This window comes from Monodon monoceros, unplaced genomic scaffold (genome assembly GCF_005190385.1).
Source record: "Monodon monoceros isolate NGI ecotype Baffin Bay Population unplaced genomic scaffold, NGI_Narwhal_1 Super_Scaffold_7, whole genome shotgun sequence".
Taxonomy (NCBI): Eukaryota; Metazoa; Chordata; class Mammalia; order Artiodactyla; family Monodontidae; genus Monodon; species Monodon monoceros.
The window spans coordinates 95,869,812-95,884,346 of NW_021703784.1; the positions used below are offsets into that span (position 1 = coordinate 95,869,812).

General features: G+C 41.1%; 1 protein-coding gene across 14 annotated transcripts in view; it reads left to right on the plus strand.

Moving 5' to 3' along the window:
* The window catches only part of CTNND1 (catenin delta 1), a 54,050-nt gene that overhangs the window by 30,145 nt on the left and 9,370 nt on the right, over nt 1-14,535 (plus strand). For 6 of the 14 annotated variants that reach the window (XM_029207144.1, XM_029207145.1, XM_029207148.1 and 3 more), the window contains 13 exons: nt 1,880-2,343; nt 3,446-3,629; nt 4,491-4,608; nt 5,070-5,223; nt 6,103-6,171; nt 7,023-7,150; nt 7,253-7,403; nt 8,118-8,352; nt 8,706-8,820; nt 9,849-9,936; nt 12,860-12,922; nt 13,699-13,802; nt 14,218-14,304. In XM_029207144.1, the coding sequence (XP_029062977.1) occupies nt 1,880-2,343; nt 3,446-3,629; nt 4,491-4,608; nt 5,070-5,223; nt 6,103-6,171; nt 7,023-7,150; nt 7,253-7,403; nt 8,118-8,352; nt 8,706-8,820; nt 9,849-9,936; nt 12,860-12,922; nt 13,699-13,802; nt 14,218-14,304 (1,960 nt within the window). The remainder of the gene's footprint in view (nt 1-1,879; nt 2,344-3,445; nt 3,630-4,490; nt 4,609-5,069; nt 5,224-6,102; nt 6,172-7,022; nt 7,151-7,252; nt 7,404-8,117; nt 8,353-8,705; nt 8,821-9,848; nt 9,937-12,859; nt 12,923-13,698; nt 13,803-14,217; nt 14,305-14,535) is intronic. The other 8 variants (XM_029207149.1, XM_029207151.1, XM_029207154.1 and 5 more) reach the window with 6 other exon arrangements.

The following is a 14,535-nucleotide window of genomic DNA, read 5'->3' on the forward strand; positions in this document are numbered from 1 at the left end:
TGACAAGTCTGCTTTTTCTGACTTCCTCATTAGTAGAGGGATTGGATCTAGATGGGTGCTGGTGGCCAGGTCATTCTCTGTTGTCCCTTGCTGTGGCAACTGACATAAAGAAAGAGGGCTTGGGCTTGGTTCTTGGGTTTATTCCAGGGTGATACTGGACTCGGAAACCTGCTTGACTAGCAAGAACATTTGCTGCTTCCTGTTCTGGAGCTAGGAGAGTAATACAAGGTCAAACGAAAACAGTAAGGCAGAATGATTTGTAGAAAAAGCACTGAACCAGAAGACCTTGGTTCTAGTTGTGCCTTTGCCACTAGCTGTGTAGCCTTAAGCAAGTCATTTAATCTTTCTGGACACAGCTTTGTTATTTGTAAGACAAAGGAAAGAATGTCATGATCCACTTGTAAAAATAACTTGAGTGACCAAAATCTTCCTTTATGGTAATTGTTTTGTAATTGCTTATATTAAAATAATAATAAAAGTAAAAACATCATCACTACAAAACTAGATAAGCACACCATCCATTGATAAAGAACTACTGTTAACATTTTGATGCTTTTCCTTTGAGTTCTTTTTCTTATACATGTAAACACACTCTGACTTTATTTTTTCCCTGCTGAAATGGAATCTTAATATGCTGTTTAGTTGCCTACTTTTAAAACTCAGCTATATAACCTGCTTTTTTTGTTTCACTGATATTGCAAAATAGTGATTTTTTACTAACTGCTTTGTCCTTTTAAATCACTTTTGAGTGGTTGATGTTGACAGCTATGAGGCAGGCCCTCTGCTCAGGCTAAAACCTTGAGGGTTTGGTGACAGTGGGAGTGGTTTTGCGGAACAAACGACGGGCTTATTTGGAGAGTTCCACACAATGGATTCTCCTCTCTCCTGTGGGAGCCACAGAGTGAGATGAGCTCACTGATAATGGGTCTCTTCCTTCCTGGTGGTTATGAATAAATAATAGTGTGACAGACTCACCCTCTAGTGGTCGTTGGTAGTACTGAAATAGGAAGCAATATCTCTGGTTAGATGTTTTTCTTTACCTTCAGTTGCTCTGTCTGTTGCTTTTCATAGTGACTGGGTATCCCAAATGTGATGGTGGTCAGTAGTGTCTATTTTGACAGAATTGGAAGTATTGTCTTTAGAAATTGGAGACTAGAAGTTATGTCTCAAACACATTTGTTGAGTAGCAGAGATGACCTTGGGATGAACTAGTGAAAACTAATGTTCAAGCTTATACCTCATCAATACCAAAGCCAAGTCCTCACATGAGGTATTAAGACATCCTTTACTGCTTTTACTCTATCATCTCTTTTTTAATAATTTCCAAAATAGGGTAAGGAGAGACTTAAATGTGAAATGTGTTTAAGGGTCTTATTCCACCAGCTCTTTCCTGTGTGTAAGTAAATGCCTTATTTTCCCTTTAGCCTAAGGCCTTATGAGAGCTGTTCTCAGACATTGTTCGCTAATTTCTGTGGTACCAAGTCAGTTGGTTTCATTAACTCTGCTGTCTGAAGGTTTATTTCAACCTCTATCTGGAGAAGTTTAGTAGGTGTCAGATATCGTTCAAACGCTAAGCAGTCAGGATTTGGTTCTTTTTTGTGATTAACTATCCGAATGCTTGTTGCTCCTCCAAGCTAGTAAACTTCACAGAAAAAAATGGCAGTTTTAATCTAATTGCAGATGCGTTTAAGATTATTGCCTTATCTCATTAAGAAAAATTGATCGGTGTATTTTTTATGCAGAGGAGAGATAAGATCTAGTGTACTAGAGCTGGGGTTACTCATTCCTTGAAGATGAGGGGTAATGGGAGCCCTCCAAGAAACCAGGCTTAACAACTTAATGTATTCCTTTTTTCTTTCTGGTTCTCCCAACACTGCAGGAGCTATGAAGACATGATTGGTGAGGAGGTGCCATCAGACCAGTACTATTGGGCTCCTTTGGCCCAGCATGAACGGGGAAGTTTAGCAAGCTTGGATAGCCTGCGCAAGGGAGGGCCTCCACCCCCAAATTGGAGACAGCCAGAGCTGCCAGAGGTGATAGCCATGCTAGGATTCCGTTTGGATGCTGTCAAGTCCAATGCAGCTGCATACCTGCAACACTTGTGCTACCGCAATGACAAGGTGAAGACTGACGTTCGGAAGCTCAAGGGTATCCCAGTACTGGTGGGATTGTTAGACCACCCCAAAAAAGAAGTGCACCTTGGAGCCTGTGGAGCTCTCAAGAATATCTCTTTTGGGCGTGACCAGGATAACAAGATTGCTATAAAAAACTGTGACGGTGTTCCAGCTCTTGTGCGATTACTCCGAAAGGCTCGTGATATGGACCTCACTGAAGTTATTACTGGTGAGTTCTAGGCCCAAGGGAAACTGCTAGGTTAGGGTCACTGTTATCCCTTAGAGAGATTGAGAACTAGAAGGATTTCTAGTCCTTTGACTTTTGATTAAATGTTGTGGCCTTTGGGTCAAATCCATCTCACAGATTTGGATCATGCATGGTTTTCCAAATTTTAAAGCATTGTTTGCTAATGTTTTAAACGCAGAAGATTTCACTTAAAATTCCAGATTCTTGCCTTCTATTTTAAACGTGCGGGAACTGGTAGCAATGGACCTATTTTGCTACCTGGCAGTAGTTGGTCTGAGCTGATTGGGGCATGTGCTCTCCAGTTCGCAATAATTTCCAACATGTTGTCTCTGACCAACTGCCACCACCTAGGAAGTTGTCTCCCCAGAATTGAAGCTGAGTGTCAGTTGGCACTTAACCCATATTCTTGTAATTTCTTTAAAATACCTGCTTGTCCTGACTCACCTGCCTGGCATGTATAGGCATTTGTGCTTGTGGTCCTTGCTTTAGAAGAGTGGTTTTTCAGATTGTGGGTCATACTCCATTAGTGTGTATTGAACACAACTTTGTGGATCACAATCAGTGTTCCAAGAGAAAGAAAGAAAGAAAGAAAAAGAAATAGCATAGATCATTAGTTCTCAATTGGGGGTGATCTTGCCCCCCAGAGGAAATTTGCAATGTCTGGCGGTATTTCTGGTTGTCATAACTTGGGGAGGTTGGGAGGGAGTGGTATTAACATCAAATGAGTAAATGCTGGACATACACTAAACATTTAATGTTGGGCAGGACAGCTCCCCACAACAAAGAATTATCTGGCCCAAAATGTCAGTGGTGCTGGGATTGAGAAGTGGGTGTAGATAGCCTAGAGGGTATGGCTTATAATAAGTATTGTTTTATGAAACCTTACTTCATGGTATGTATGTTTGTATTGAGCCATAATGTACAATATATTATTGTGGGTCACAGACTAAAGCTTGAATATCATTACAAGGTATTTGGTCATTGGGGAAGACTGAGAAATGTTGAAATAGGGGATTCTCTTTGGCATTCTTCAAACATACTGTCTTGGGTGCTGGAGAGCTATCTGATGAGTTGTCTCTGCCAGGAACCCTGTGGAATCTCTCATCCCATGACTCAATCAAAATGGAGATTGTGGACCATGCACTGCATGCCTTGACAGATGAAGTGATCATTCCGCATTCTGGTTGGGAGCGGGAACCTAATGAAGATTGTAAGCCGCGCCATATTGAGTGGGAGTCTGTGCTCACCAACACAGCTGGCTGCCTTAGGTAACATAAGGGTTCTGAGAGTATGAAGATAGAATTTTTGAAGACTAACTTAAATTGCTTTTAAAAGAAGTTTAAATTCCTTAGCCTGTCACTCAGCCTCCGTTCCTATTTGTATTGCATACTATGACTTCAACCTGTTTTTCTACCTTTGTCACTACTCCCTTGCATATCATATATGCCTTATGTGGGGAACGGCAAGTAAACCGCATATCTTCCTCACTTCTGTGCCTCTTTGACTTTGTTCATATAATTTGGTAAACATTTGTTCAACACCTACTGCACGTAAGGCAGTCGTCTAGTCCTAGGCTTGTGTGTACCTGTGTTCTTGCCTTCAATTATTTGTATTTCAAGTCAGGCTGCGATAAATGCAACAAATGGAGTACAAACTACTAGAAGGATAGAGTGAGGAAGAGCTCTTCCTCTGTCTGCAATGCCTTTCTCTGCTTATTTATCTTTTGAAGCTAAACTCAAGTGCTTTTATTTCATGTAAGTTTTCCTGATTTCTTTTTCTAATACCCTGTAAATGTGCAATATATTCTTTCTCTCTTTGGAATATACCCCTATGTGCTCTGCCCCTATTCTTCACTTGTACTTCCATACAAGAAGTATCTATTCTGTCTTAAATTATTGTTGTTGGTATACTTTATTTATACACCCCTCTCCCTGGCCTGGTTATAAATGTCCTGAAAGCAGGAACTGTTTTATTCAACTTTCTGTCAACTCCAGTGCCTTCCTTATAACAGGTACTCGTTATTTGTTACAGTGAAAAGAAAAGATATTAAGGGGGCTTGTAGATGTTAAGGATATTAAGAGAGGGTTTCTAGATTTTAGTCATCTTGAAGCTTCTCCTTTTTCCCTCAGGAATGTCAGCTCGGAGAGGAGTGAAGCTCGCCGGAAACTTCGGGAATGTGACGGTTTGGTGGATGCTCTCATTTTCATTGTTCAGGCTGAGATTGGACAGAAAGATTCAGACAGCAAGGTAGGTTAATGGGTGAGAATTCCATTCACAACAACCATGAGGTACCCATCGTGCAGACCTATCATCTCAGGCTTTCAAATAACATTAGATACCTATACCAGCCCCTTCTCCTTAAAGTGGGCGTTCACCATAGACAAAAACTGTTTTCTTTAGAATTTCCTTCACCTATATATTTTAAAGCTGTTTAGCCATACTTACATTTTTTTTCTGATTAGGAAAAAAGTCAGAGTGAGCCTGAGTTTTGTGTTAACACACCAAATGGTAGCAGAAACCTTCTGTTAGCCTGAGGCTACAAGAATTTTGAGAAGCGTGGGCACTTGAGGTATTGTGAGAGATGATGAATTGGGCTGTGCTTTTGAGGATAAATATTTTAATATGTGAATCATGGAAGCCTGTACTTGCTAGGAAATCACTATAGTCATTCTTTTCTCTCATTGAACCTTGTATTTTGTGATCCCAAGCTTGTGGAGAACTGTGTTTGCCTCCTTCGGAACTTGTCGTATCAAGTTCACCGAGAAATCCCACAAGCAGAACGTTACCAAGAGGCACCTCCCAATGTTGCCAACAGTACTGGGCCACATGCTGCCAGTTGCTTTGGGGCCAAGAAGGGCAAAGGTGAGTCTTGGTTCCTTGTTCCTTGCTCTTTAATGTAAGGATGGGGAGAGGAAGGAACACCTTTAGCTTTAGGTACAAAATACTTGCTGAGCAAGTACAGGAATCAGCCTAGTCAAGGATGTCTTTTTGCTCTGCTGCTGCTTCCCCTGTGTCGTGTGCTTCATGGTGGTGACGGTGGTGGTGGTGGTGGTGGTGGTGGTGGTGATATTGGCATCAGTAATTGGGCAGTGAAGGCCGAGGACTCAACTAATCTGGGGCCTTCTCCCCCATTCCTCCTTTGTGTTTCCTGTGTTTTCCTTTTCCTCTCTGCTTTCCTGCTTATTTTCCCATGATCCTGTTGACATCTCTCTGCCGCATTTTTCTTCCTTCATTTCTCTCCTCTACTTTCCACCTTGGGTGATGCACTGGAAGATGAGTGGTTCTCCAGAGGTGAGTGGAATCTTTTAAGGCGCTTACCTACTTCTAATTTGCATGTTTTGGTTTTAGCTTCCCTGGTATTTCTTTGCCTAACCCTTCCCTGTGGATGCATGTAGGAAAATTCAGTTGAGGATGGCCACTGAAACAAGTTTAGCTCTTCTGAGCTAATGGCTCATGGCATGCTATTTCTGGACAGCAGCCCCAGTTATCAGGACTCAGGACGGCAGCAACAGTAGTGGTTATCCTTGTCTTACCCACGTGCTGCCTGTTTTCTGTTCTTGTATCTGATAGGGACAAGCTGGGGATCCTGGTTTTTTGTTTGTTTGTCTGTTTTCTTGTTTTTTGCCCCTCTTGATGCATCTCTGATCCAAAGATTTTGACTGAAGAATAAAAAAATATACTGGGTGGACCCTTCCCTTTCTTAAACTTTTTACCCCTTCCCCCTTTTTTTAATTTCCGAAGGGAAAAAACCCACAGAGGATCCAACAAATGATACAGTGGATTTCCCTAAAAGAACTAGTCCTGCTCGAGGTAAGTTATCTTTTTCTTCTCAGGCTCCATAGAGCTCATAACCATAGTCCACAGATAGGTGTTTGGCCGCCTAACAGTAGGCTATACAGTATGTTCACTGTTCTGTCTTCTCTGACCTAAGGATTTGAAGTGATGACAGAAGTATTTGGAAACTAATAACAGTAACTTTCAAAGGACTTCTTGTTATGGCAACTCTTCAGATTACTTGAGGATAAGGACCTGATGGTAGTTTAGACCAGAAACTTAAGTACCCTAAGTAGCCACTAGTTCTTGGGACTCAAACTTTACTTGTTATAAGAAGTCTCTTTATCACAGTTTGGATCTTTATATTCATCAATATGGTGAGTCCAAAATTCACAGCTCCCCGTGGATATAAAAATTCAGATGTTATTAAATTTGAGCCCCTTTCACTTAATCATAGTTCAGGTGGGCAGAATGACTCAGTTAAGTTAGAAATAATTCATCTGAGATGAGGAATCTTTAACTCTGAGTGCTATCGATGAGTAAATGAATCCCTTGAGTGCCAAGCAAGGTCAGAGTAAACTGTGGGAGGAGAGAAGAGGCTAGGAGGAGGGAGAGACAGGAGTTGCATATGAGTTGATATCTGTTTTGCTCTTGCCATGGTTGATTTATTCTTAAGGCTACATTCTTAAGGCTACATCTGACTACATCAGATGTAGTAGTCAGATCTCTTGAGTTTGCTGTTGGGTGGGTGGGAGGGTTTAGAGAGTTTACTGGTATTGGAGCATAAACCCATTAATCCAGAGTACTAACACTGGAGTTCAGCCAGCCAGAGCCTGGTTTGTAGGTGCTGAAAAGCATCCTCTGCTTTCTTGTCCTTTCTTGTGCAGGCTATGAACTTTTATTTCAGCCAGAGGTGGTTCGGATATACATCTCACTCCTCAAGGAGAGCAAGAATCCTGCCATCCTAGAAGCCTCAGCAGGGGCCATCCAGAACTTGTGTGCTGGGCGCTGGACGGTGAGTACCTTTTACAAAATGGATTTGGAGATGGGAGGACTTAGCTAACTAGTTTGCTACCATTTATAATCTGTTCTACTTCTTTCCACGTGCTACTTGCAGTATGGTCGATATATCCGCTCAGCTCTGCGTCAAGAGAAGGCTCTTTCTGCCATTGCTGACCTCCTGACCAACGAACATGAGCGGGTCGTGAAAGCTGCCTCTGGAGCCCTGAGAAATCTGGCTGTGGATGCTCGCAACAAAGAATTAATTGGTGAGGAGCCGTTACCTTAGCATCTAGTACAGCACCTTTGATCCAACAGGTGCTAAATAATTTATTTGTTGAAAGGGCTGAGGAAGAATCCTAGTCCTCCGTAGTTTGTGAATCTGGAGGTTGGAGAAGGTTATAGTTTAATGGTTCTTGGAAAGACAAGAGGGGCTGATTCTTCAAAAATAGAATATCTATCTGTTGAGCATGTACTTTGTTACTAGGGATTGTTAAGCATGTCTGTATATTCTCATTTAAATGTCACCACTTTACAAGGGTCCTTTTTTTAAAATTTTTTGTTAGAATAAGGGAACTGAGGGTCAGGGAAGTTAAGTAATTTGTCCAGAGTTAATATAGCTCATAAGTGACAGAGCCCAGTTTTTGTTTTTCTTAAGTTCACAATGACTGTTCTGTTCTATGAAGCTATAATAGTAGTATAATATTCAGTAGTATAGTATTCAGTGTACTATTTTCGTTAGACTATCTGAATGGACTGTGTAGCATATTTGAGATAAAGTATTCAGATTGTTTTAATGTGACTGAAAGAGAGAATAAATAAAAGAATAGGAAGGACAATATATCCATGGCTATTCCAGGTCCTTTGCTCTTTTGAAATGATAATCCTACAGGAGAAGGAAGTTGATTCATGTGGATAGTATCTATGCTTGATATGAGCAATGCGATTAAGTGTAGTGTGAGGCTCCTAACAACCTGACTCAGCTTGTTCTCCCCGCACACATTCCTCCTGTCTCACCGCTACAGGTAAACATGCTATTCCTAACTTGGTAAAGAATCTGCCAGGAGGGCAACAGAGCTCTTCCCAGAATTTCTCTGAGGACGCTGTGGTCTCTGTTTTGAATACCATCAATGAAGTGATTGCTGAGAACTTGGAGGCTGCCAAAAAGCTTCGAGAAACACAGGGTATTGAGAAGCTGGTTTTGATCAACAAATCAGGGTGAGATTAACACTTAAAATTACAACTGGAAAAGCTTGAATATTAGAGAGGGGTTGCTGGGAAGGGGCTTTCCCCTTTTGCTTTTTAAGGTTATTTTCCCTTATTTACATGGAAAGTATAAAGAGGTATTGCTCTTTTTTCTGTCTTAATGTTGATCCATAAATTGATAAGACTCTTACATCAAACATTTCTTTGTGTCACCGTTTGAGTTAAAATATGGGACTTGGTGAATACTTGATCTTGCCCGTTTTGGGATTTATATCCTTACGTTACATTATATTAGAGAGTACAAGTTTTCAGCTTCTTCCCTCGTCTTACATCCAAATTCCATCTGGTGTTACTTTCCTCAAAAGGAACCGCTCAGAAAAAGAAGTTCGAGCAGCAGCGCTTGTATTACAGACAATCTGGGGATATAAGGAACTGCGGAAGCCACTGGAAAAAGAAGGATGGAAGAAGTCAGACTTTCAGGTAGAATAACTCTTGGGACTGAGACTTTCACCTTTTTTTCCCCTTGGTCTCAGGTAATGCTTGTCTTTGGTTCTTCTATTTCACTGTCACACTGAGTCTACTTCTTTGTTTTTTTTCTTTTGTATTTTGGCGGCATAAACGCTGAATTGAATCCTAATCCTAATCAGGAACTTCCCCTGAGTCTACTTTTGCCCCAAGTCTCTGTGTGTAAAGAAATCATTTATTAACGTTTCCCCCAAAATGGTGCCTATAGTTCCATTTGCTGCTGAAATAGCTCTGGTCTTCCTCTGTGTCATAGCACAGTGTAAATGCCAGTGGTAATGAAGGATGATGGCCTTTTTTGACTTTTCTCCGAATCTGCCTTAGCCCTTTGAAGGAGTTTGCCATTTTCTGAACTGTCATTTTCTGAGACTGTATCTCCTTGATAGCGTGAGTGTTTGATACCTTTGTAATCTGTTCAGAACACAAATAGAAGCCTAATATCCTAGTTTCTTTTTTGTTTTTTAAATTTATTTTATTTTATTTATTTTATTTTTGGCTGCATTGGGTCTTCGTTGCTGCAAGCGGGCTTTTCTCTGGTTGCGGCGAGCGGGGGCTACTCTTTGTTGTGGTGTGCAGGCTTCTTATTGTGGTGGTTTCTCTTGTTGGGAGCACGGGCTCTAGGCGCGTGGGCTTCAGTAGTTGTGGCACATGGGCTCAGTAGTTGTGGCTCGCGGGCTGTAGAGCTCAGGCTCAGTAGTTGTGGCGCACAGGCTTAGTTGCTCCGCGGCATGTGGGATCTTCCCGGACCAGGGCTCGAACCTGTGTCCCCTGCATTGGCAGGCGAATTCCTAACCACTGTGCCACCAGAGAAGCCCTAATACCCTAGTTTTGTTTCACTATATAGGTGTTTATTTAACCCTTACGAGTTACCTTTTGGTAAGAATCATATTCGGGAATAAGGACCTGAAAGTCATATTTCTTATTAAGGAATAAGATAAGGGTGAATTCAGTACTCTGTGACATTATTGTGTTTTGTTTGCCTCCAGGTGAATCTAAACAATGCTTCTCGAAGCCAGAGCAGTCATTCATATGATGATAGCACTCTCCCTCTCATTGACCGGAACCAGAAATCAGGTACAGTAACCAGGGGACATACCCCTCTGCTTTTATTCCACTTCTGCTATTCTTTCGTTAGATGGCTTACCATCTAATGAAATAGCACATATATTTATTTCTGAATGAGCTTGTCTTTTGGTGGAGGGAGAGTAATACTTCACCTCAGGATTATAACCCAGAAGCTGGTAGACGGGAGCATCAGCAAATAAGACAGGCAGTTAGCCTGCGTGTGACTCCCCCATCTTGGCTTGTGGACTTAAAATGACCAGGGAGCGAACCCTACTCTGTTTTCTCTATTTAAGATATACTTGGCATATAATAGTGTATAAATTTAAGATGTACAGCATAATGATTTGACACATGTATATAGATAGTGCCTGACTTAACGACGGTTTGGCTTATGATTTTTTGACTTTGTGGTGGTGCAAAAGTGATGTGCATTCAGTAGAAACTGCATTTCAAATGCTGAGTTTTGCTCTTTTCCCTCGCTAGCGATAACATGGTGGGACAGCGTCTCACACTGCAGCATCGGCTGCAGCTCCCAGTTAGCCATGCAGTCATGAGGGTGGACAGCCGATACACTTACAACCATTCTGTTTTTCACTTTTAGTACAGTATTCAATAAATTATATTATGAGGTATTCAACACTTTATTATAAAGTAGGCTTTGTGTTAGATGATTTTGTCCAGCTGTAACAGGCTGATGTAAGTATTGTGAGCACGTTTAAGGTAGGCTGGGCTAAGCTATGATTGGTGGGTTAGGTGTATTAAAATGCATTTTCAACTTATATTTTCAACTTACGATAGGTTTATCAGGATGTAACCCCGTTGTAAGTCCGAGGAAGATCTGTATATTGCAAAATGATTTCTTTTCCCTTTTAAATTTTCATATACTACCAAGTAGTATGTGTTTACTGTTGAAAAATTAGAAAATACAAACCAGAAAAATGACAACAAAAAAGTCACTTATTTCTGTTTTCCAGAGATAACCACTCCTATTCTGTATCCTCTAAACACTGCCATGTGAGCAGATACATTTTTCTTCAAAAGACAAATCATATATTTAGTGCTTATTATGACCCTTTTAACCTTAATGACACTTGGGTTTTGCCTCAGTCAGGGTTCTTAAAATGTGGTCTGAGGATCACCAAATCTGTTGACGTTTGTGCTGATGGTGCATAAGCAGTGGTGGTGGTGCTTTATTGCTGGAGGCTGAGTGTAAACCGGGGCGATGACACCAAACCAAACTAGTTGTTGCAGTCTTCGTTGCCATGTACTTGCAGTTATAAGAAGGGCCAGTTTCGGGAGGGTAGGGGGAAAAAAAGGAGCCAATTTCACTTAAGAATGTACTTGATGGAACTGTAACAATATTAATTTTATTGTTTCTGCTCTTGAGTACACAGCTGTTTAATATCCTGTGTTGATGATATAGGGGGTACTCATAAAGCACCCTGCAGCATACCAAAGCATGATGGTAATCTTGAGGAAAAGCACTTGTGCTATTGTTGGAGTTACTAGGTACACTAACCACTTTTTTTTTTTTTGGAACGCTATTTTTACTTTAAAAAATAGACATTTTCTTGAAAATGAACACAGTGAGCTTGTCAGTTTGAGGAAAAATAACTGACAGTACTTGCCTGAATTTTCAAGCGAAACTTTTATTTTTATTTATTTATTTTTAAAATTTATTTATGGCTGTGTTGGGTCTTCGTTTCTGTGCGAGGGCTTTCTCTAGTTGTGGCAAGCGGAGGCCACTCTTCATCGCGGTGCACGGGTCTCTCACTATCGCGGCCTCTCTTGTTGCGGAGCACAGGCTCCAGATGCGCAGGCTCAGTAGTTGTGGCTCACGGGCCTAGTTGCTCCGCGGCATGTGGGATCTTCCCAGACCAGGGCTTGAACCCGTGTCCCCTGCATTGGCAGGCAGATTCTCAACCACTGTGCCACCAGGGAAGCCTGAAAATTTTAATTTTGGAAGAATTGTATCTGTCACTGTGAGCCTGGTAACATCCCAATAGTTAATATACTTTTAAATGAAATCAGTGGCGATGTTAATGAATGTGATTTTTTTGATATTATATCATGAAATGTGTTAACATTTAGAAAATCTGCATAACTCTGTGAACCAGTATTTTCCAAGTGACCAGTGCATGATTTTCAAAATCATGCATGAGTAACTGATCCATTCAAAGTGTAAGACAGAGCGATAGATATTAATTTAACAGATTATGAAGAGAGCATTAGTTTGGATTCAGATTCCTTATTGCGCTAACCTTAAAGAAACTCTCCTTGTCGAGTATTAGTGTACTATCAAAGAATATCCACAGTTATCTGAAAAGACTAATAAAGGTCTCCTCCCTTTTCCAACTTCTTATCTGTGTGATGCTGGATTTTCTTTATATAATTCATCCAAAATAACATCACAACGGATTGAATACAGAGGCAGATACGGGAATCTAGCTATCTTCTCTTAAACCAAACTTTAAATATGTGCAAAAATGTAAAACAATGCTTTCTTTAAAAAAATTAAAAGTATTATTTATGTTAACGGAATAAGTATTGTTCTTTTAAATGAAATAAATATTTAAAATAAATTTTAAATGAAATAAATATTTAAAAGCACTGTAGCTATTAATACATGTAGTCTATACCAGTGAGCATTCTTTGGATCCTCATAACTTCTAAGTATATAAAGGGGCCCTGAGACCAAATAATTTGAAACCTGCTGGCTTAGAGTGAATCGTTTCTTATGTTAGAGTCTGTAGGAAAGGGATCTCTTTAAGTCCCGTGAGGGCTTTGTCTAGAGCCTGGCACTTGTGGTGGGTGCTTAGTAAAAGTTTGATGGGAGGGAGGGGGAAGGGAGGACAGACTAGAGAGCAATTTTTGTGAGTTTAGATTTTGAAGAGTTGGGTTTTGACCTGGGTAACTTTCTGACTCCCTGTAGATAAGAAACCTGATCGGGAAGAAATTCAGATGAGCAGTATGGGATCAAACACAAAATCATTAGGTAGGTGATTAATCCCTGCCTAAGGATATGGAGTAAGCCATATTATCATATGGGATGAGGAGAACTGTCTGGCTCTGCAGCTCTTTCCAGCACCCGCACCATTCACCTTCCTGGAAGGACACTGGCTGGACATTCCATTGGGAAGGATTCAAGGAAATGTAGTAGAACCTGATCTGTCTACCTTTTTCCACATTCCCAAATGCTCAAAGGTTAAAAAAAAAAAAAAATCTTCATATGCCTCCCGCATTAATACAGAATCAAGCGTGTGTCCCTAAACTTGTGAAAGGCTCACGGCCTTTCACAGTCTGATGCCTGGTTCGCTCTGTCTTACTCTCCATATACTCTGTTTGAGCCCACCTAGTCTACTTGCTATCCTGTCTCTTCACTCTATACTTTTTTATCTTGCTCTTGTAATACCTCCTATTGGAATGTCCTTCCCACTTGCTTTGTAAATGGTCTTCATCCCCAAAGGCTTGGCTGAATTCCTGTCTACTTTGTTAGGTCCTTCCTCACTATTGCAGCTCACCTCACTATCTTCTTCTAATTCCAGTACCCTTCATAGATCTCTTCAGTTTAGCTTTATTATCATACATGATATATTTTGCCTTCCCAGTTAGATGTAAGTTTTTTTATGTCAAGGACCACCTGACCTTAATGCCTTTGGTAAAGCTCAAATGCTTTACCAAAGGGTGCCTAAGTCACATTTATCTGCTTAATACATATTTTACACTAGAGGGGAACATCATGTCTCTGTACTTCTTTTTTTTTTAAACTAGATAACAACTATTCCACACTGAATGAGAGAGGAGACCACAGTAGAGCACTGGATCGATCTGGGGATCTAGGCGAAATGGAGCCATTGAAGGGAACGCCCCTGATGGTAAATTCTCTTTATATACTCTTGTCCTTCAGAGGCTAGTTCTGTTTTGAAGCCTGCATGTTCTGTGAAATAGGAAAAAAGTACTTAGTGAAAGACAGCACCTTTCCTTGTAGGGGTTTTCAGGGAAAAAGTAGGAGTTTTGATTCACGTTGGGATTTCTGGTGCCATTATTCTGTGATGGTCGAGATGGGAGAAGGAAGGCTATAAATGTGTTGCTTATGTGACTAACGCCAACTGATCTATTCTCGCATTACTCTCTTTCTGTTCCTGCCTTTTTTTGAATATCTTGCCCTTCACTTACTATTACCTTGTTTTGTTTGGGTTTACATATTTGGGGATTTTCCCTAGATCTGGCACGCACTCACGAGGTTCCTGTTTTCTTACTCTCATACTAACACATTGCATGTGTTCACAGCAGGACGAGGGGCAGGAATCTCTGGAGGAAGAGGTGGATGTGTTGGTTTTGGACGATGAGGGGGACCAAGTGTCTTACCCCCCCATGGTATGTCCTTCGGCCACCCCCAAGATCATCCTTGAGGAAGGCGGTCTCTGTGTGCCAGCAGTTTGCCAATCATGCTGATCTGATCAGTCTCAGCCACACGGGGCTTAGGGGTGCTGCTTCTGTGATTGTTACCTCTTAAGAGGCTGGGACATGCCACTGGTGATCTGATTCTCCATTATGTGCTACTTTCTTCCCTTCAGATTTGCTCAGCTCTCTTCTGGTTCTCCTTAT